Source organism: Crocodylus siamensis, chromosome 3 (assembly GCF_052110815.1).
Source record: "Crocodylus siamensis isolate JL-2025a chromosome 3, ASM5211081v1, whole genome shotgun sequence".
Lineage (NCBI taxonomy): Eukaryota > Metazoa > Chordata > Crocodylia > Crocodylidae > Crocodylus > Crocodylus siamensis.
The window spans coordinates 32756618-32778616 of record NC_143397.1 but is presented as its reverse complement, the minus strand read 5'-3'; the positions used below and the strand labels follow the sequence as shown (position 1 = coordinate 32778616).

Genomic DNA, 21999 nt, shown 5'->3' with positions numbered 1-21999 from the left:
GCAGACAGAAGTTTCAGGAGTAAAATGGGTGAAGAGGAGCAAGGGCCTGAGGCTGCCGGGGTGGGAAGGGAGGCACTGAAATGGCCTGAGGAGCAGGGCAACAGGGAGTGGGGGTCTGAGGCTGTGTGAGGGAGGGCAGGTATAAGGAAGGGTTAGTAGGGTGGGAGACAGGCAGCCTGGGGCAAGCCACCTTTTCCGCCAACCACCTGTCTGCCCCCTACTGCCCCTCTCCCACTGCTTCCCCCATTGCCTGCTCCCTTACTGCTTCCTCCACTGCCTGTCCTATCATGTGCCCCCCCTATTGACTTCCCCACCACCTATGCCCTTACCACTCACTTATTGCGTGTTCCTTTATAGCCCCCTAATTGCTTATCCCTCCACCACCTGCAGTCATGTGGGAGGGGTCAAATTTAAGACAATTCTGCAATAATTAGATTCTATACATGGACAATTATGACAAATTTATACATTTTCCATGTATAGAATCTACTTACTGGGGGGTCATCTTAAATTCAGGATTGTCTTGGATTTGGGTAGATAAGGTAATATATTTTACCTCAATGCCTGAAAATGTATAGCTGATGTGTTCTGAAGATGTTTGAGGTTGAAGTCAAAGCTAATATCAAAAGATACCTAAACAAAAGACAAAACCAACAAATTATACAAGAAATTTAAAGTGCTTTCAAATAATTATCATTATATTTATGTCTGTACAAACTTCTAGAGTTTGAGCTATACATTAGAATATTGTAGCATGTTATTGTCTGCCGTAATGACTTCATCCTACCTGCAGCATTGCTTTGTTCTTATTTTCACCTGCAGCTTCTTGTATCATTCTGCAAACACTAACAATTTGCACATTTTAAAACACAGTGATGTAATTACTAGCTGCAAACAGCAGCAACAGCAGCATTTCAGGGAAGTTTTGGTTATTTACTTTTTAAGCATCCATTCTGCTTCTGTATCCATTCTGCTGGCTATCATCCATAACAATTTGTTCTAAGCTGCTAAAAACATGGGTTATAGGCTATTCAGCAAGGGCTTTTTCTCCTGCAGAGAAGGCATGTTCCTATTCTATTTAGTGAGTTCTCATTGCTGCAAGTGACTGCTTTAGGGGCTGGGAAGGCCATTTATTTCCTTCCCTAAAGAATAATGGAGAAGATTAAAGCTAACCAAGATGCTGTATATAATGAGATTTATGCTATGTAAATAGGTTACAGGATATATCCTCAAGATGCTTGAGGTACTATCTCCTGTCATGGCAGCACTGCTTATAGGCAAGTATTATGTACAGTCCTGGAAAGGGAGTCACCATAGAGTCCTGCATTGGGTTGGGTATCTGCCAGTACCCACAGGTGACCCGCAAAATGCATTGGTTTAGGTGGGAATGTAAATTACTTCACATTTTGAAGTTTGGGTGCTGATCTGAAAAAGAAATTTTTCAGGTTAGACGCAGGTTAGGTAAACCACCAGATGCTGACAGATGTGGAAAAAAAAAACCACGTGTGAAAAAAAAAACACACCACGTTTTACCCAAAGCAGCAATGTGAATGAGCTCAAACAAAGAAGGAAGAACGGCTGTGAAGGAGATCAAACAAAAGATAGATCAGGGTGTGACACCCTATCTTTTGTTTAATCTCCTTCGCAGCCATTTTGAACGCTAACATGCTGCTTCTTCTGGTAAAAAGTGTGTTGGTTTTTTTTTTCCACGTTGTCAGCATCTACCAAACATATGGCCAGATCAAGAGCTTTAGCAGCGCTTTTTTGGTGGTTTTATCTAATAACTGATCGAATCAGCTATTAGATAAAAGTGCCAAAATGCCCCGTTGAAGTGACCAATATATACAGACACTGTGGAGCTGGGTTGAATTAACACACTACTGCTTCTGGGAAAATGCGGGATTATTTTTCCACTTCTGTTAGCAGTGCGGATCAGGTCATGATTTTGACTAAAGCAGGTCAGGTCAGTCCATGGGTAAGAAGACTTGCTCATATGGGTTGCAAGTTTGGGTCTGGTTGTATAATATTGGTGCAGGTTGGAAGCGGGTCTATAAAATCAGACCCATGCAAGTCTCCGTGTCACCAGTGGCTCAGTCAGAAGGAATCCCCCGTGAGAATCCATTCAGTTCTTAGGGGAGAACATTGTTAAGATCAGGGAATTTCTGCTCTCAAACCCTGTGCTCTGAGAGCTACACACCGATTGCTGCGTGTAGAGACTTCAGCCATTGTCCAGGAGGTAGGGAGAAGCAGGTAGCTTAAGTGCTTCTCTCCCAAACTGTGTAGAATCACCAGCCTTTGACTGCTACTATCAGTGATCTGAACTGAACCTTACTCTAATGAGAAAACATTTACCACTAATATGTTAGGACATACCTGTGGTGGGTATTACTACAAATGTGTTGATATATGAAATCTGAGTGGTACCTTTTCTCCTTCTTTAAAAACAGGATAGCCGACTTGGCAGATGACTGATTCCTGGGCAATGCCCACCTGACATGAAACTTCAGTTCCATCACCCTGAAGAAAAAAAAATAGAAAAGCCATATTAGCCATTAGCTTTTGATACAAGACTAGACACTTACTTGCACTGTTTTTTCAATGTGACATCAGTGTGCTTGTGTTGCAAAAGAAAGCCAGCAGCATGTTGGGTTAAGAGGAATGTGTTGCAAAACAAGGGAAGTGATTCTTCCACTGTGTTTGGCACTGATAAGCAGGGATGTGCTTATTTAGTGAGGCTTAGTTAGTGAGGCATTAAAGCTCAAGCGCATTGGTGAAATGGGGGTCAAGGAAGGGTGGTCGTTCTTCAAGAGAGAGATTCTACGGGCACAGAAGGAGACAATCCCATTGCACATAAAAGGGAGCAAAGGGGCTAAGAAGCCCTCTTGGCTGAACACAGAAGTCCAGTAAAGCCTAAGAGCAAAGCAAGAGGTATACAGGCTGTGGAAACAAGGGGTAGCTACCAAGGAGGAGTACACATCCCTGGCTCGCACTTGCAGGGAATCAGTTAGGAAGGCGAAAGCAGGATTAGAACTTAGGCTGGCAACAAAAATTAAGGACAACAAAAAGTCCTTCTTCAGGTATATAGAGAGGAAAAGGAAGGTGCAGGATAGCATAGGACCCCTACAGGACAAACTAGGGCAACTGGTGACAGAGCGGGGAGAAGGCTGAGCCCTTCAGAGAGTTCTTTGCATCTGTATTCCTAGACACAGACCAATACAAATCTCCCAACTGGACTGTAGATAGACATAGGAGGGACACCAGTCCATCAACTGTTAGCACAGACTTAGTGAAGGGGCACCTGGAGGGGCTGGATGTGTTCAAATCAGTGGGGCCGGATAAACTTCATCTAAGAGTGCTGAAGAAATTGGCTAGTGTCATAGCAGAGCCACTGGCACAGCTGTTCGAGCACTCATGGTGCTCTGGTCAGGTCCCAGGGGACTGGAAAAGGGCCAATGTGGTCCCTATTTTCAAGAAGGAGAGGAGAAGGAACCAGGAAACTATAGGCCAGTTAATCTCACCTCTATTCTTGGGAAAACTCTGGAAAAAAATCATTAAGGATCACATTTGTGGGAGCCCAGCAGAGGAAATAATGCTGAAAGGAAATCAGCACAGGTCCATTGTAGGTAGATCCTGCCTGACTAACCTTGACTTTTTTATGATCAGGTCACAAAATGCTTAGACACATTTTGTTCTCATAAATAAACTGACAGGCTGTGATGTAGATGATTATCCAGTCAGGTGGGTGGCAAATTGGCTTAGGGGTCGCATCTAGAGAGTGGTGGTGGGCAGGTTGATATTGACCTAGAAAGATGGGGGCAGTGCAGTCCCACAAGGCTTGGTCCTTGGACCAGTGCTGTTCAATGTCTTCATCAGTGACTTGGATGAGGTCGTAGTGAGTGCCCTGTCCACATTCACACATGATACCAAATAACGGGGCAAAGTTAACACAGCAGAGGGTAGGGAACAGATCCAGGTGGATCTGGACAGGTTGGAAAAATGGGCAGAACGAAATAGGATGCAGTTCAACAAAGACAAGTGCAAAGTGCTGCACCGGGGCAAAAAGAACCACCAACACACTTACAGGCTGCAGGATGACCTTTTCAGCAGCACAGCAGTGGAAAGGGATCTTGGAGTCATAGTTGGCTCCAAGATGAACATGAGTGGGCAATGTGATAAAGTGATCAACAAGGCTAGCTGCACTTTATCATTCATTAGCAAATGCATAATGAATAGGTCCAGGGAGCTGGTAGTTCCCCTCTATGTGGCACTGGTCAGGCTGCAGTTGGAGTACTGCTTCCAGTTTTGGGCACCACACTTCAAGAGGGATGCAGAGAATCTCGAGAGGTTTCAGAGGAGGCCACTCGTATGGTCAGAGGCCTGAAGGCAAGGCCCTACGAGAAGAGACTGAGGGACCTAGATCTCATCAGCCTTTGCAAGAGAAGGCTGAGAGGTGATCTTGTGGTTGCCCATAAATTCATCAGGGGAGGGCAGCAGGGAATATGCGATGCTCTATTTACGAGCGCACCCCCTGGAGTAACTAGGAACAATGGCCACAAATTGACAGAGAGTAGATTTACGTTGGGCATTAGGACGAACTTCTTTACAGTAAGGGCTACCAGAATCTGGAATGGGCTTCCAAGGGAGGTGGTGCTCTCCCATACCTTGGGGGTCTTCAAGAGAAGACTGGACAAGCACCTAGCTGGGGCTGTCTGATCCAGGTGCTCTTTCCTACCCAGGGCAGGGGGTCAGACTTGATGACCTACTAAGGTCCCTTCTGGCCCTAACATCTATGAATCTATGGATCCTGGTTTTCTCTGATAAAAAATAATCTCCAATTTTTGGATTTAAAAAAGTAAACCAAATTCCACATTTTTCCGTGATTCATTCATTCATATTCTCTCCGTCTCTGTCTCTGTCTCTGTCTCTCTCTCTCTCTATATATATATAGTTACTTTTGGGTTACTTTTTTAAATAAAAAAATGGAAATTTTTTTTTTATCAGAGAAAACCAGGATCCCTGCTGATAAGGCAAGATGTGGATAGATTGGAAAAAGTCCAGTGGAGAATGACAAAAATGATTACAGGCCTGGAAAACATGACTTATGAGGAACATAAGAAAGAACTAGGTTATTTAGTCTGGAGAAGAGAAAACTATGGGGTGATTTGATACGGGAAAAGCACTAGGAGCCGAAGAAATTTAGGTTGGTGATTAGGAGGAACTTCCTGATTATAAGTGTGGTCAAGCATTGGACAGGTACCTAAAGACTGGAATTTCCATCCCTGGAAATTTTCAAGAGAAGTTTAGATAGACACTTGGCCAGGATGGTTTCATCAAAGATGACTCTGCCTAAAGCAAAAGACTGAGCTAGATGACCTTGTAGGGTCCCTTGCAGCGTTACTTTCCTAAGGAATACAGATTGGAAGGAATTACACCTAACTTTTATGTTGCTTTCATGTGCAAAATGGGGATTCTGTACCTAAAACCTTGAAAAAGCCATAGTTTTGTAACAGGAACCAGATTTAACCCTTTAGAAAGCAAACCCGACTATAAGCAGAAGGTCTTTGCTTAGCTTCCATTGTACAGTCCAGTTTCATATATGTTTTAGTCAATGATCTCCCTTCTGTGTTATAGCAGAAAGCTGGTGGGGGGAGGGGGAGAGCCATCTACTCTTCAATTTCCTTGAAGGGTATCAAGCCTTGCTCTTTACAAATCTACCACATAGGAGCTTATAGGAAATTACAGCCCATGGATGGGCCAAGACAATACCAGTGGATTTGCCCCTTCAGAAACGATCCCAGTTCTTTCCCCCCAAAAGAGCTAGTTTTGAATAATATACTGAATTCCTTCCCTATCCTCACCTCAACAGTAGCAGCCTTCCTACTTGGGCCAGACATTGGGGTCTGGATTTTATCCTCTTTGAACTGGTTGGGAGCAACATTTCAGACAAATGATTTACTGTAGTTCTCCTAAAATAACCTGTAACATTCTTTTCTTTTCTTGTTTTTTTAACAAAGAAAAAATCCATTAAAATTACAGTTTCTGGTATAGTGATCATTCCAAGCTGATTAACTGTCTAGTTGGAATATGTGACCTTGGCAGTAACATTATTTCTAACTCCAAAGTCTGTGTTTTAAAACTATCGCTGTTGCACACTTGATTTATCAAGTATGAATTTTTTGTGGCCTAGTAACAGTATTCAGAAGTGTTGCTTGGAGTAAAGTGGTATGTGCAAGATGCCAAGTCCCAAGGTAAGGAAAAGATGACTTCACCAGTGAGTCGAAATCAAACTAGCTAGGGTGTCAGCTCTTATGCTGAGCACCTTATTCCTCCCTGATCTAAATAAAGTGGTTCTAGCTAATTGTAAAGAGGAAGTTGGAAGACATATTTCTTGCATCTTATGAAACAAGATGGAGTAAGCCTTTGCTGAGATAATGACTACTAGAAAGAAAAACACTTATCAGGGAAACAAGAAAAAACAGAAGTAAAATAGGTAGAGTTGAGGTGGACGTAACTACGTACTGATACAGATGAAGAGAAAAACAAGTTTTCTGAAAATGTAGCCTGGATTCTGGTGTTATATGCATTTTCCTTCTCATTCCTAAGCTTCACAGTAAATGTTATCCTTCTGTTCTTGCTGCTCACAATGAAGGGTCGTTTGCTGTTGAAAAAAAAAAAATCTATCATTGTTATCGTAAATAAAGTGGCTACTGCAGCTACAGATCACTGAAAGGTATTCGACAGCAATGAATCAGATGGACAGTACTGTCTGTTTTGATGTTCTACATCTACAGAACTATCATTTTACAAACACTTTGTACGCTGGCCATATGTACTGTGAAAGTGCTTCTTAAAACTGACCTCAATTAATTGTACTGTCTTGACTATATATAGCCCATATGGCTTCATTTGGTTTTAACAGGTTCTGCCACAGAAGACAGGCTGAAAATCTCCTTAATAATAGTTGCCTTATAGCGTGGTGATACTGATGTGAACCTACTTTTAAACATTAATGATATAACATGAAGTACTATTAATATATTTTTTCTACAGGTTCTGAACAGATATTGTACTACAAAGAAGCTCTGGGGTTTTCATTCAATGCATCATTGATTAAAAAACTTTTTGTGCAAAAATCTTAGTTGACACTTACCCATCATCTGTTTTCTGCTGAACATCAAGAACAAGTTCAGAGATGCAGAGTTCATCCTCACCACAGTCTTTGATAAAAGGAATCTACAGACATGGAAAAAAGTTATCTTCTGCTTTTTTCCGAAAGACTAGAACTTGATGCCCTACCTGACTTTATCTATTCTACCTTCAACTTCCCTGAAAGCATCCCCTTTTAGAGATGAGAAAATAAGGCACAGGGAATAGTAAGACTGTTTTTCCAATCCTAGGTAAGGTGGACTTTAAGGCTACCACCAATCCATATCTATCTAAACTAAAGTGAAAGCTCCCAAGCTTGAGCTTCTAAGTGAAAGCTCCTAAGCTTGACTCTCAGCTGCAGCCCAGTTCAATTAGTAAAGCTCTGCTGACCCTTCTGCCTCTGGTTTAATCTACAGCTTTCTGACTCTGGCTACCTGACCCAACTTCATCTGTAGCTACCAACACTGGTTCTCCAATCCTGGCTTGATCCATAGCTTACTGATGCTAGCTTTCTGGCCTGGCCTGAACACCAGCTCCAGAACCTGGTTATGAATCCGTCCTGACTCCTGTCCTTAGAATTAGGTTTCTGACCTTGTAGCTAACTACTATGCCTGACCATCATCATCTCACTTGTGACATATTTGGTTTTATATTGTCCAGTAGTTGAGTTCTGCACTTACACTGTAGGATACAGATGCAGGAGAATATGCATCAAGGACAGGACTAGAGCCAGGATTTGCAAGGCCAATGTCAATACGCAGACCAAGGGAATTCACAGCGTCTGATGGCTCCTGCAATATACATATTGACTTAGTAGGTAATAATTAATCTTATTGCATTGTTATGATGCAATGTTACCTTTTTATCCTCCAAAAGAACCATAAAGACCACACTCAGCTTATACACAGGGTTAACATCCAACCAGTCTCCCTACAATCGTGAGTTTTTATTTGCAGTATTTTTGTGAATGCAATAAAAATATCAAGTCACAATATTTTTCAGTGCATTTTCAGTTTAATATTTTTAGTGGGACTGTATAAAGGCAATAATGTTCAAGATCCTTATTAGCAGTTAGCAATTTATATTAGGGAAAAGCTGTTTCTCTTAGACTTGAACCAGAAAATACGTGGTCAACGTCTATTCTATTCAGAGTTGACTTATAACTGGAACAATACAATACACATTTTCTATTAATAATATCTAATGTACTAGAAACAATAAAGGGTTTCTCCTTCATATATTTAATATCATAGCACTGCCGATTTTTATCCTTTCGTTTCCTTCACTCCTGGTCTGCTTAGTAGTATTTAAAGCAGCAGTATTTAACTCTTATCTAGAATTCATAACAATCTATTATTTATAATATTATTTACAATTGTTTTTATGACTGGATCCTGAAAAATGCTCTGCAAGTCCAAAACCTGCTTCTTATTCAGAGAAGATACTACACAGAGGCATCTTTCATTAGCTTCTTTCGTAAGTCTGATCTTTATCCAACTTTGCCTGAGTGCAATATACCATGTTTATCCAAATCCAAGATAACTCTGAGTTTAAGATGACCCTCTAATAATTAGATTTTATACATGGAAAATCTATACCTTCATTATACTTTTCCATGTATAGAATCTAATTATTGGAGGATTGTCTTAAATACATTTCTCCCACCACTGCAGCAGGGAAAACCATGGCAGAGGAGTAGGCAGTGGGAGGGCAGGCAGGGGTGAGGGGAGGCGGGTGGGGCAAGTACTGGGGAAGGCAATGGTGGGAGCAGATGTTAGGGGAAACAGCCATTGGGGGAGTCAAGCAACTTACCCCTGCCATCTTTCTCCCACCACCACTTGCTCACTCCTTTGTGCCTACCCCTGTGCTGCCTCCGACCCTCCCTGCTATCACCTCTGCACCCTTGCTGCACCTCTTTCGCTATTCTTTTCTGGGCCAATCTCGGGCCTTGTTCTGGGTCAGGACTGGAACTGGAGCACAGCAGCTGCCTGCCACACTTCCTTCTCATATTCCATTCCAAGACAATAGTTTTTTTCCTCATGTTAAATGGGGAAAAAAAACTTCATCTTGGAATTAAGTAAATATGGTACTATCACTGAGCCAGTTATTGATGCTTGGAAAGCACTAAACTCATAAAGCATTTCTCACATCTCCAATATTCCCTCCTAGCGGATTAATTCTTTTAGTCCCTTATATGTGGTTCACATATCCAAAACATGGCTCAATCAAAAAAAAAAAAAAGGTGGATATAATGTATTTGCCTCAAACAGTTGCTCCGAGTGAATGAAGGAAGGAGGTAATTCCCACAAAGAGGCAGGGAGAGGTTACCTTTAATGTATCTGACCTTCAGTAAGCAGATTAGTTTATGCATTTTACTCTCTTTTAAACAAAAGCAGCAATAATAGAATTTGTTTCCTGTCACATTTTCAACCTCCCTCTTGGAATTATGCAAGAAGCTTAATGCAGATCTAAGCCCTGGGGTTGTGTTCATTGTTTTAAAGGAGCATGACAGGGTGAGCTTTTCTACCTGAGTACATCATTCAAGGCCTGGCACACACCAGAAGACTACCCAAGGTGTTTAGTCTACTTTTTAAAGTAAAATTTATGTCACATATACCTGGATTCAGCCAATTATAGAACAATTTCCTCTGCAAGGTAAACCTAACCCAATTGAAACCATGGGCCAGATAAGGTGAGGTTCTTTGACTTACTTTATGAAAGTGATCAAACCAGATGGTTAGATTGTCTGTTCTAGCCATAAGAGCCTGTGGGTGCTTGTACATATGACAAAATTGGCCTTTAAACTGGCTTAACTGCCCTTCTGCACTGTGTTAATGGCATTGCTGTTTACATGTTTAGTGGTGTATTCCACTTCAATTTCATGATGATGTACATGTTCTGTGTCATATTTAACTTTAAAATAACTTTGTTACATAGCAAGGTAAAACCTGTCAGAGGTTCAATGGTGTGTGGGGTGCTGAAAGCTGAGACGGACTCAGGGAAGCTTGGGCTTGCAACATCCCATGCACCATCCCCTGCCACCAGCACATCCAGCCACCCTGTCGCTTTGCCCCAGGGGCAAGCCAGCCCATTCCTGGGTAGTCCCATGTGGCAGGAAGGTGGCGGGGATGGTGCATGGGGCGCTGGAGCCTACCAGCCTCTTCCAAGGGCAGGGTGCAAGCTGCTGGCAGGCCAAGTGGCCCCTGAGGTGTGGGAGACCCTGGACCTTTCCTCCATGGTGGTGGAGTCCCCCAGGCAGCACCCACCTACAGGCACCTGGCCTGGGAGGTCCCAGGGGGTGCCACCATTGTGGAGGGAAGCACCAGGCCCCACGCAGCTCAGGGGCAAGCTTCACTAAGGAAAAAAAAAAGAAAAAAGCATCAAGAAGACTTATCTTTTTTTCTTTTTTTTTCCTCCCATAGCCTGCTTGCTAGCCTGAGGTGTACAGTGCTTCCTTGTGTGGCTGCAGCATTCCCTGAGACCACCCAGGTGGGCTTCTAGTGGGCAGGTGCTGCCCACGGGTGCATTGCCACCATGGAGGAAAGAACCGGGGTCCTCTGCAGCTCAGGGACTGCTTGGCCTGTTGGCAGCTTGTCCCTGTTTCTGCGGGAGAGGCAAGAAGTCTCGTGGAGGAGGGGTGAAGAGAAGAAGACTGGGCCCCTCACTGCAATATTTTTTTTCTGGTGGAGCCTGCAAGGTTGTGGGGGGAGGAGAGGGACGGTGAGTGAGGTGACAGGCACCTGTGATGCACTGTGACGTCATGTGACATCATGGAAGTCCCTAAATTGAAATGGTGGGTTTTTAATTGGGTCATTAAAAAAAAAAAATCACTGTTTTAATTTAGGGAGAACTAAACCCCCGTTGCATGTACAAGCACCCTATGTGTCTAGGAATTTAATTTCTTCTGTTACTTCAATAAAACTAGGGCTTCACACTGTATTTTTAAGATGCATGTGATGCTTTAGAAGCAAATTGATTACACAGGATTACCTTAGATTAGGTTATATTAGATTAGCTAATGACTATAACACACAGTTCTCTTTTTGGATGCAAGTCATGATAAAAGTTATGACAAAATCATGTAAAATTAAGTCATAGGTGGCTTTTTACATGAGGAAGTTTGAAATTATGCTCACCTGTACATTAAAGATGTGCCGAACACAATTCTTTTCATGAGTTACTATAAAAGCCTTCTGCAGATACCTATCATTGTTTTCTTTAAATAATCCTCTGGAAGTCACTCTAGATGACTGGAGATCAGCATCCAGTGTTGCATTGTATCTAATTGCTAGAAAAAGAATGAAAAACTGGCTTTCACAGTAATCACACAGCATTTGGCTTCAATATTAGAGAATGACTGGTTTTGCCAGAAAACCTAAATATTTTATTGTTTTGTGTTAGGAGTGCAACCAAAGCAGTCTCAGAACTACAGTGGTCTATCTTCCTACAAAAGTTAGTTTAACAGATTTAAAATGCTTAAATAAATGTTCATATCTATAGAGAGCATATCAAATGGCAATCAATACATTATCTCCTACAGATGTACACATCTTTAATTTGGGCAGAGGCCAGTCTGTAACACCAAGAATATTATAGATAAATACACTGCAATCAGATCCCAGAATCCTACAGAATACTGCATATTTTCTTCCTGAAATATAATTTTTCAGCTTGAAGATTAAAAAACAAACAAACATGGCTACTATTGTAGAAATTCAATTTTATTTTGCTGCTTAACAGTCATGATCAGGGTTCATGGTTTTCTCCAATTTAAGAAAATCCCCAATTTTCAGTTAAAAAAAAGGTAACCCCAAATCCACATTTTTCCACTATATCTATATAGATATCTATCTATATATAGTACTGGTGTTTCATTTAAATCATGGAAAATGGGGATTTGGGGTTACTTTTTTAAACTGAAAATTGGGTATTTTTTTTTGATCACAGAAAACCAGGATCCCTGGTCATGAGCACTGGCTGTCATCATATGAAATGGAAAAATGATCAAACTTATGTTGCCAACTGTAACAGGTGAGCCTCTTATAAAAATTTCCCCATGCTTTTATCATAAATATTTGAAGATCAGTAGCTCCTTTTTGAAAATCATTCATTTCCTAAAAGCTCAGATAGACCAGACTAGTGAGTAACCAAGGTTGCATTTAAATAATCATATAATTGGGGTTTTTTCCTCTTTATTTTCCAGAAGAATAGCTTGCCTCTGCTCATCAGTTGGAGCAGAGAGTTCAGCACAAAGCACTTGGCTTGGGTGACTATTTTTGTTAAATATGTTGGCTGCTGTTGCTTTTAACAGTATTGCACAGACAAGAGCTAGTGTTTTCTACTTCCTTATCCCTCCAAAGCTGATCAAAGTGGCCCAGCCAAAAACTAGCTGGTGAGTTCAAGGGGGAATAACAGTAAAATTACTTGATAACCCTGACCTTTATTCCTCTCCCTAATGGTGCTTTGTGGTAGAAGATGTGAGGAGACTGCCCTGTCCCTTTAAAGGAAGTTCTCCTTCACTTTTCAAAGACAATAAGGAAATACTATCAGCTGGGATTTAAAAATGAAACAAAGAAATATATTTTATAGTTAAATATTGTGGTAATTCCTTCTTTTCTGGTTTGTCATCCAGGGCTTGTTTTTAATTTTCCTTTATATTTACATTACAACATTATCAACAAAACTGATGTAAACAATGTGTTGGCTGTTCTTACCCACTTGGTTATTTCTATTAGCAGGCCTAAATGTGGCATCAAAACATATGTCGACAAGTATCTCAGTGTTCTTGTTCAGTAGACTGATTTTTTCAGGTGCAAATGAGGCACTGACGGAGACATGTGCAATGCTTTGTGACCTGAAACATAAAAACAAATAGCTAAGTGGGGTTTTAAGGACTCTTGATAAATCAGAAACTTTATTCTGGGATGGGCCTGCCTGTAATATTTTGGTTATTGGTTCCTACTGTAAACAACATGCCAGCTTGGTAGGTAGTTTTCTTTGGACTTCACAAGTGTAGCTGTAGGTAAAAAGTAGGTTTAAAATGGCTAATCCACTTTTTTGAAACATTTCTTATGTAACCATGGTAGTTGATAACATCAGGGGGTTCTTGAGAAGGTCCTAGGAGGTACGTGTGGGCAGGTGGGGAAGCACCGCCATGCACCATCCTCCTTTGGTACATTGCCCCAGAAAGGTTGAAAACCCCTGATATAACATAATGGGATATTTATGGTGAGTGAGACCTGATGAAGAATGTCTTTCATCCAAAAGCTCATCTAACTTTATCCCACCTACACAGTTGGTCCAATAGAAGATATCACCCTAAGAAATGCTTGCCTCTTGCATGATTGTTTTCATGAACTTTTAATAATTTTTCACCAGTTAGACCAAATCACACTCTTATATTTGACTTTCAGGGCAACTGTCCCTAAATTGTTCTTTTAGGAAAGTCCCTGACATTATCTGAGGAAATCCAGCAAAGTTACATTTCTTTATTAATGAACATTTTTATTTTTCAAAGAAAGATGCCTCTCATAATAATCAGTCCTGATATGGACAAAAGTCACTGAGAGACAGAAGCTATTTATAAAGTTGCGTTTCAACTAAGCTGTACTTTAATGTGCATGGAGAAAAATCATGGCTTAGGAAAGCACCCAACATTTTCTGCTTGTAAAGTGATTTTTTTGTAGAACTGGCAAAACTGTCTTGGCAATTGCTTTCAGGACAAAAAATAAATTTTGCCAGAAAAGAGGTGCCAATTTTTTTTTCCACTGCTCTACGTGCTTACTTCACTGGACAACTCTTCTAAGCAGGACAGTCAATCAAAATATCATTTGTTATTAAAAGTAACTGAGTCCAATGTTTTTTTTCAATTTGCTACTACGTTAGCATAATTACAAAGAACAATTTTAGCTCCATAGCCATAGCAGTTTTTCCCTCTATTTTGTTAAATGACTGTACCCCGCTTACACTTGAAATATTAAAAAAAACTATCTGATTAAAGTAATTGACTAACCAGAGTTGCACGACATTTCCGTCAGCACCAACAGAAACATCAGTCATGTCGTCACCATTTAAGTCTCTGAGCCCATCTACTGATCTTCCAAAGTACTGGATTTGCTTTCTAAAAGCAGAGTCTGATCCTGTAATTTTCTGGGAAAAAGAACCTGGTTAATCAATGTTGCACGTAATTGTTAATCTCTACAAAGAGAAGCATTAGCATTTGAATTTTAGAGGCACTATGTTAATATGTAACATACTCATTTAGACAATTTTTTGTGGATATTTCTGCATTATTTTTAAGCGATTTTTTCCTCTGGTCCCAAGTTAACAGATTGCTGTATTCCAGCTTTCCTTTACTAGATAATTTTATTCCCATCAATCAATATGGCCAAGAAATTTAATGGAATTTAACAAGCCTTTCAGCAGGAGGAAAGTTCTCACTGAAAAACTATTTTGCTAAAAACAACAACAATAACACTACCATATAGGTGGTACTATTATAGTTACTGTTATTATTAGTAGTAGTGGATTGAAGCTGGATGCCAAATTTTCATGCCTTTCTTTCCAAGTCTCTTCTTTAGCTACTATATATTGAAAGATTTCAGATTTGGGATTAATCCAATATTTGCTGGTGTACCACAGCTAGAAGGAGTTGCAAAAAAAAGCCTGAAAAAATACTTTTCAGGAAGTGAGTTTCCTTGGTGCACAAAAGTAAAAAATACATAGTAGCCTCACACTTCTTCCCCACATATGTTCATATCACTTATCCCTCCACCTTTAATATCAATGCTACCAGTCTCAGCTTCAAAGTAATAATGTAAATGGTGTTGAAAAAGCAAACAGAAGACAATGCTGCTATTTAAAGAGGAAAAAGGAGCAGCTCAGAATAAACCCTCAATTTATTTAATCTTCCATCTTGAATCTAACTCAATTGTCATATTGAAACATAAGACATGGAATATAATAGTATTTAACAAAGGAATTTACCTGGGAATATTTGGTGCGAAGTGTCCTTTGATTTCCATTGTAAATGTAAATTGCTCCAGCATTTTGGTGTTCTAAAGGTGCGCCTATTATCACATCATTAAAACCATCCAAATCAATGTCTGAAAGCATTGCGATAGCAGATCCAAACCGAGCATTTTCTAACCCATTTGGACCTTCTAAGAGTTCTCGTTGATCTAAAATTCCCTTAAAAATAAATAAAGAAAACAAAAATATTGTTTTACTAGATCAAACAAAATGGAAAAAAAATCTGTGTATTATTATTTCTAATGTGTATTAAGTTGGTCTTAGCAACACTGAATTTCATCTGCCATCCCACTGTCTAGTTTGCATTGTTACATCCCATAACTGTGGCAAATACTTTAGAAGAAAAATAAAACATATTTTGCATAACGAAGAATTACAGCTAATATAAACTTAAATATATCTTAAAGATCTTCTGTGTCTTTATGTTTTTGTTTTAAGTGTTTTGAAATTTTTAGAAGATACATCAATAACTAAAATTACCAGTTTTGGCTTACTTATGCACAGGAAATGGCAATTTTTGTGACTGGCCATAATTCTTTGAAAGAGGGCCAGAACTTCCTAGCTAACTAATGCAAAACCCAGGTGTGTAAATTTTTCATTTCTTGAACATTTTCATGTCAACTAAGGAAAAAAGCGTGGAAGAATCACTTATATCTTCATAGCTGCCATGATTTATGTCATTGCTTTGTATACAGAAAATGCTAAAAATGCTGGCCAGATTGTTTATCCAAAATGGCTAGCAATTTAATTCTAGTGATATGTGTAAATTATACAAATCAACTTTATTTTTACATAAGGGGTGTCAAACTTACCTGGCCCTGTAGTAGGCATCTGGATGAGTGGGAAAGATAAGTGGCACAGGGATGGTCCATGCGCCAGACCAGACTCAGAGACCAACCATGCATTCTGGATCCAGTGCAAGTCCTGGAGAGGCCGCCATGGGCCTCCTGGTCCTGCTCTGGCCACTTAAGGACTGTGCTGTATGTGACAGCCAAATGCTGGGGCTGTGCTGTATGGACTGGAGCTCCACTACAACACTGTGCTGCATGGCCCTGGAACTGCTGCTACGGGGCTTTGATGCATGGCCCGAGAACATGATGCTAAAGGTGGCACATGACCACTCTGGGGCTTTGCTACTCTGGGACACAAGCCAGCGTGGGTACCATTTGCAGTACATGGGGCCATCTGGTGCACCCCATACTACCTGCGAGTTACTCTAAGACCCATGAGCAGCTGGGTGGCACCAGGGGCCAGATTATACCCTGCCCCTCCCCCATTTAAATCACTGACTCTCCACATTCTGACAAATATTTTTAAAATAAAATTAATTCTGTCACTTAAACAGAAGAAAAGTGTTAAGAAGTTTCCCAATCTATTCGATTTACAAAACTGAAAACCTCTTACATCAAGTTCTATTTTTCTTTTTTCTTTTTGCCTAATTTTCCATTGCCACATAGCGCTGGTATGTCAGCTGTCAACAGTAGCACTTTTGTCCTGCTTAGCAGCCTGTAAAAGCAGATTTGGAACTGTGAGAAGTGCGAATTCATTTTTCACCCCCCGCACTCAGTTCTGCAGATAAGAAACCTCTCTATGGGACCTCCACCCTCCCTGAAACTGTCTGTGTTCCCTACAAGAGATTTCCAAGGTAAAAAAAAAAAACAAATACAAAACTATTTTGCAGATAGGGACTGATCTATCCACCAACTTACATAGGCAACAGCTTTGCAGTCCTTATATGCTACTTGATTTGGCTGTTTGGTTTCAATACAGGTGCTACACAACCAAATCCGTAAGGGTAGCTCTAATCAGGAGAAGAGTAACATTGCTTGATCTGTAGGTTTCACAAATAAAAATCTGCATTCTGTTTTCTATGATTAATAGAGTTATCTTGAATATGGTGTTTACCACTCACTCTTGAGGCTATTCATGGATTCCAAAAGTTTCAGGAGTTTTAAAGCCAATATTCAGTCATTTGAAAGAATCTCTCCTGGATGTTTGTTATTTAGAGGAATTTAAAAAATTTGAGTCAGCCAATCATGAGGCAGAAATAATATTCTGTGGCTTAAATGAGGTGAGGTGAGGTGATAAATGAGAAAACATGAATAATAAATAGAGAATAACCAATTTAATGGTTTGCAGACAATGCATAAGCAGAGATCATTTATCAGAATGATTTTGGGAAGAAAAACCAACTACTGAACAGATTTGCCAAAATTAGAATCAGACTGCAAATGATTCACTGGCCAAAATATTACGGCTGTAAGCTTTTTAGGTCATGGATCACTTTTTGCTATTTGTTGGTACAGTATGATTCCTTGATCAATTGTAGTTATAACTCCACTTCTCAGTAAGACTTCATTACCAGAAGCCTGGAGTAAGAACTGAAAATATGAAAGATATAGATGCCAAGTCTCAATTCAAGCTATCCATCCATTTTATTATTACCTGTCTTATGGAGAACATGTAAACTCTTCCTTCTTCTTTCTTTAGGTCATTCATAAACATTGGTGCCCCCACTAATAGCACATCTGTAACTGAATCTCTGTTAACATCCACTGAGCATACCACACTGCCAAAGTAAGACCCAATCTGAAATTGACAGCAAGAGAGTCATTTTTATATATGTTATAAATTATACTATTTTAGAACATAAACCTCCAGAAGAACCATAAAGATCACATTCAAATTATATAATGAGTGGACAAACTAAAAATTGGGCCTGGAATGTTATGGACTCGACTACTTGCAATATTTTTGTGTGCGCAATAAAAATGCCAAATCAGAAACCTGTTTAGTGTACTTTTTAAAACAATATTTTTAGTGTATTCAATCCATTGGGTCCTTTTCTTAGCTATTTGATTTGATGGGATTTGGCAAGAGCAAAAGCTGTTCAAGGTCTTTACTGGTACGTATTTACTATCGTTGGGGAAAAAGCTCTCTCCCCTACACCAAAGCCTGAAAATGCGGGGTTAATTTACATGCAGGGTTGACTGCATGTATGCATAATCAGAAAAATACAGCACTCTCTGAAAGTTACAGAATGTGTCTTAAACATTGAAAGAGCATAGCTGCAGTGAAAGGGTCAAACAGGATTCTAAATGTTTTGCAGGAATATGAATTTTCAAAAGAAATGTATAACAGAGCAAATATGAATAAGTATTTTTACTGCTGTGTCTTAAAAAATAGACATCTACAGAATTAATGTTGGTGATCAAGTATTTATACTTGCCTGCTCTCCTCTCTGGGACTGAATGACTGTGACATTGCCATGGCTGTCAACATCATAAACCACTACTCTGCCAGTGTAATTGGATCTTGGTGCACCAGCGACAAAATAAACAGCCTCTTGAGTTGAGATAACAGCAACAGAATAACCTGGGAACAGAAGTTAACATGCTACATATGAGATATCAGGGAAAGGTAGAGTTAGTTATCAGTAAAAGCAGTATAGATGAAATGATCTGGTGTCTTAGTTATGGACATTTATGCAGCCAGGTTGGAGATTTGGGTTTGGAAGATATGTTACATGTATGTACCAAATTCACTTATGCTTGAATTTATTAGGGAGATATTATTTTCAAAGGTAGAAAATAAAATAAAAATTCCTCTAGCACTTGGATAGAGAAACTCTGACAATAGTCTTGTCTATTTAGCAAGGTGCTGAGTACAGAGAGGTCATTTTACTTTACTTTAACAGAAGAAAATTGTTTTGTTTTATAGTACCTCAGCTTACACTGAAGAGCAAAACACAGTTAGGACATAACTTCTCACCACTTCCTATAAGAAGGCTAAAATAAAATCAGAATAAGTGATTTTGAAAATGTGCACCTTGAATTAATTCAAATCAGTATTAAAAAAGGAGAGGTCTTCTCAGGCAATATATAAATTTGTTCTAGGGAAAGCCTTATATTGGGCATTAGTAAGATGCCAGGGGATTCAATGGAGCAGTCTGTCACTAAGAGAGAAAACAAAGCTAGCACAGATAAATGATGAAAACCCAAACAAAAATGGTCTTTTTAAGCATTACAAACTATATGACCCTCTCCTATCTCTTCCTTTTTCAAAGAGCATAATATGTCAGTGTGGTGGATACAGGATAACACCAAACCACAGAAAGCAGAACATGGTAAAGAAGAAAAAAGTTAGAAAGCAAATTCTACTACTTGCAAATATTTCAAGGATAGGAAATTGATACTTAACTTGTGAATAAGTATTCTTTTAGTAATAAGGTGCCAGGTTTTCAAAAAAATAGTTGATGCAACATGGCTGATTAATAAACCAAGACAGGGCTATCCAACTGGTGGCCTATGGGCTATATGTGGCATGCAAGAGGTTAGCATGTGTCCTTGGACTGCTGCTCAACCACCACTCCACTTCAGTGGAGCTCCTGCTCCAGTGCCAGCAGAGTTCTCTGGATTTCCCCTTCCTCTCCCAGCTTCTGGTTCTTGCCCCTAATGCCAAGGGGTGGGCTAGTACAGCTGGAGTACCCAGGCTGTGGGTGTAGCAGTGTCTCCAAGATGCTTATGCTTCACTCAGAAAAAAAAACAGAAGCTGGACTTTGCAGGCTGCATATGCAGCAGGAAAAGGAGCCAGGCTGTATGTGCAGTGGCAGCAGGAGGGCTGCTACTTGCATAGTGTGCCAGGAAAGGAGAAAGGGAGTGTAACTATGCATGCTGCATGCACAACAGGGGAAGGAGCTAGGCCTCACAAGATGCAGACATGGCAAGTAAAAGAGGTGGGCTTCCAGCACAGTATACCTGACAGGGATGGTATGGGGAAGGGGAGAAAGCAGGCTGTGTATATGGTGGCAAGGAAGGGGACATATGTGAGTCTCAGCCACCCAGAGAAGCCATGGCAGGTTCAGCGGTAGCCAATCTCAGGGGGGCATGTGCCCCGCTACATGTTGCCTATGCCCCCAGTGGCCCAAAAGTTGGACAGCCCTGAACTAAGAGAATCAAGTTGGCTGGTTTGGCTGAGTACAGAAATGATTCTGAAAACAAACAATGGATATTCATAAAACTTATATTAAACTCTAGTCATGTTTCTAAAGCCATGAACCAAACTGAAAAAGACCACAGAAAGAAAGAGTATAGATGAGCTGATGACAACTGAGCAGCTTTTGATCCAGTTGTAATGGAGGAATAAATAGGTAAACAGAAATAATGGTCATAAATTTAATGCACTATATAGCCTTTTCCAGTTCCTTTAACATCTTATATCCTTGTAGTGTTTTAAAGGATATTTCAGAACATCCCATTAACATTTCAGTCATTCATCCATAATTTATGGAGAATTAAAATAATAAAGGATTTTTTTGAATCCATGATCAGTAAATAAAACAGATTAATGTTCAGTAGGACTGTACAAAGCTTCGGGTGGTGATTCGATGTGGAGGAGATTCGGCCCAATTTGGTGGCTGAATCTCCGAATCTGAATTGAATCAGGGGACCAATTTAAAAGGTCTGAATAGATTCAAAGCTCTTCAAATCTTTAGAAAAGATTTGGAGAGCTTTGATGACTTGGGCAGTCCCTAGTGGCTGCAGCAGGGAGCTGCAGCTGACTCCAAGCTGGTAAATACTAGGGGAGGGGACCATGGGGAAACCCCTGTCAGCCCCCCAACCCCCCCTGCTCCTCCAGCCCCCCCACTCGCTCCCCCACCCCCCCACCCGCTCACCCATCTCCCCACCCCACTCCTCCCACTCAGTTCTTTAAAGAAAAGCCCTGGTGCTCACCGAGTGCTGCCTGAAGGGGGGGGCTGTGGGGGATGATCCCTGTTGCCCCCTACTGCCCATGCTGCATGGGAGGCTCTACCATGAACCACCCCCCCACCCTCTGCTCCCCCATCCCCTCCATGGGTGCCCCGCCCAGGCCAGTTCTGGCTCTTTAAGAAAAAGTAACCAAGAAAAGCCCAGGGACTCACTGCTCCTCTAGTGGCCCTGGGACTTTGGGGGGCTCATGCAGAGCCCCCCCACATGCTGTGGGACAGTAGGCGGCAGCAGAGATCACCCCCCTGCCAGCAGGAGTGGTGAGGTGGGGGGTTTTCTAATTTTTTTTTCCTTAAAGGGCTGCAGCTGGCTCAGGCAGGGCACCCGTGGGGGGGCTGGGGGAGTGAGGAGTGGGGTTCACGCAGTGGGGGGCAGTGGGGGGCAGCAGGGATTGCCCCCCTGCCTGGCAGCATCCGGTGAGCCAGGGCTTTTTTTTTTTTTTTAACAAGTACCAGGAGCTGAAGCAGGTGGGGCAGCCATTGCCAGGCTGGGAGAGTGGGTGGGAGATGGGCCTGGCTGATTCAGAGATTAGGCAGCAACTGACTCGCCGAATGAGAGTCGGCTGAATCAAATCAGGACAGTGATCCAAATCACTGAACTGTCCCCCAAATTGGCCAAATCCGAAGTGAATACTAGCTGCTTCACACAAGCCTAATGTTCAGCATTCTTTTTTCCTCCCAAGTCAGTTTTTAAAAGTACTCTGTAGGATGGATAAACTTCTGACATATTAGGCAATAAATATTTCAGCCCTTACCTAGGTATGAGCTATGATTTCTGTCTTGTAGGATTTGTTCAAATGCTTGACTAGGAAATGTGGTCACTTTGTTTGATGACTCCTGAATTACAGTTCCACTCCAGTCATAAGCCCCGACAGCACCCAACATCAGAACATCCTTAAAGCAGTAAAATCAAAATGTAAGAACTTCCTGTTTCTTTGGTTAGCACAAGGGAGTTGGGAGATAAATTATGTGGATGATATCATCATTGTGATACTATTTAGATACTTGTAAAACTCAGGTGTGAGCTGGATATCACAATAAACAAAGATCTTGAATTC

The 21999-nt window shown here is 40.9% G+C and overlaps 1 protein-coding gene across 1 annotated transcript in view; it reads right to left on the bottom strand.

The window, feature by feature from the left end:
• The window catches only part of ITGA2 (integrin subunit alpha 2), a 114751-nt gene that overhangs the window by 29861 nt on the left and 62891 nt on the right, over positions 1 to 21999 (bottom strand). Inside the window, exons 11-22 of the mRNA XM_090038060.1 lie at positions 21697 to 21835; positions 18407 to 18552; positions 17623 to 17766; positions 15133 to 15336; positions 14159 to 14295; positions 12861 to 13000; positions 11283 to 11434; positions 7827 to 7937; positions 7151 to 7233; positions 6520 to 6658; positions 2425 to 2517; positions 557 to 633 (exon numbers count right to left, since the gene is read on the bottom strand). Coding sequence (XP_089894186.1) covers positions 557 to 633; positions 2425 to 2517; positions 6520 to 6658; positions 7151 to 7233; positions 7827 to 7937; positions 11283 to 11434; positions 12861 to 13000; positions 14159 to 14295; positions 15133 to 15336; positions 17623 to 17766; positions 18407 to 18552; positions 21697 to 21835 — 1565 coding nt within the window. The remainder of the gene's footprint in view (positions 1 to 556; positions 634 to 2424; positions 2518 to 6519; positions 6659 to 7150; positions 7234 to 7826; positions 7938 to 11282; positions 11435 to 12860; positions 13001 to 14158; positions 14296 to 15132; positions 15337 to 17622; positions 17767 to 18406; positions 18553 to 21696; positions 21836 to 21999) is intronic.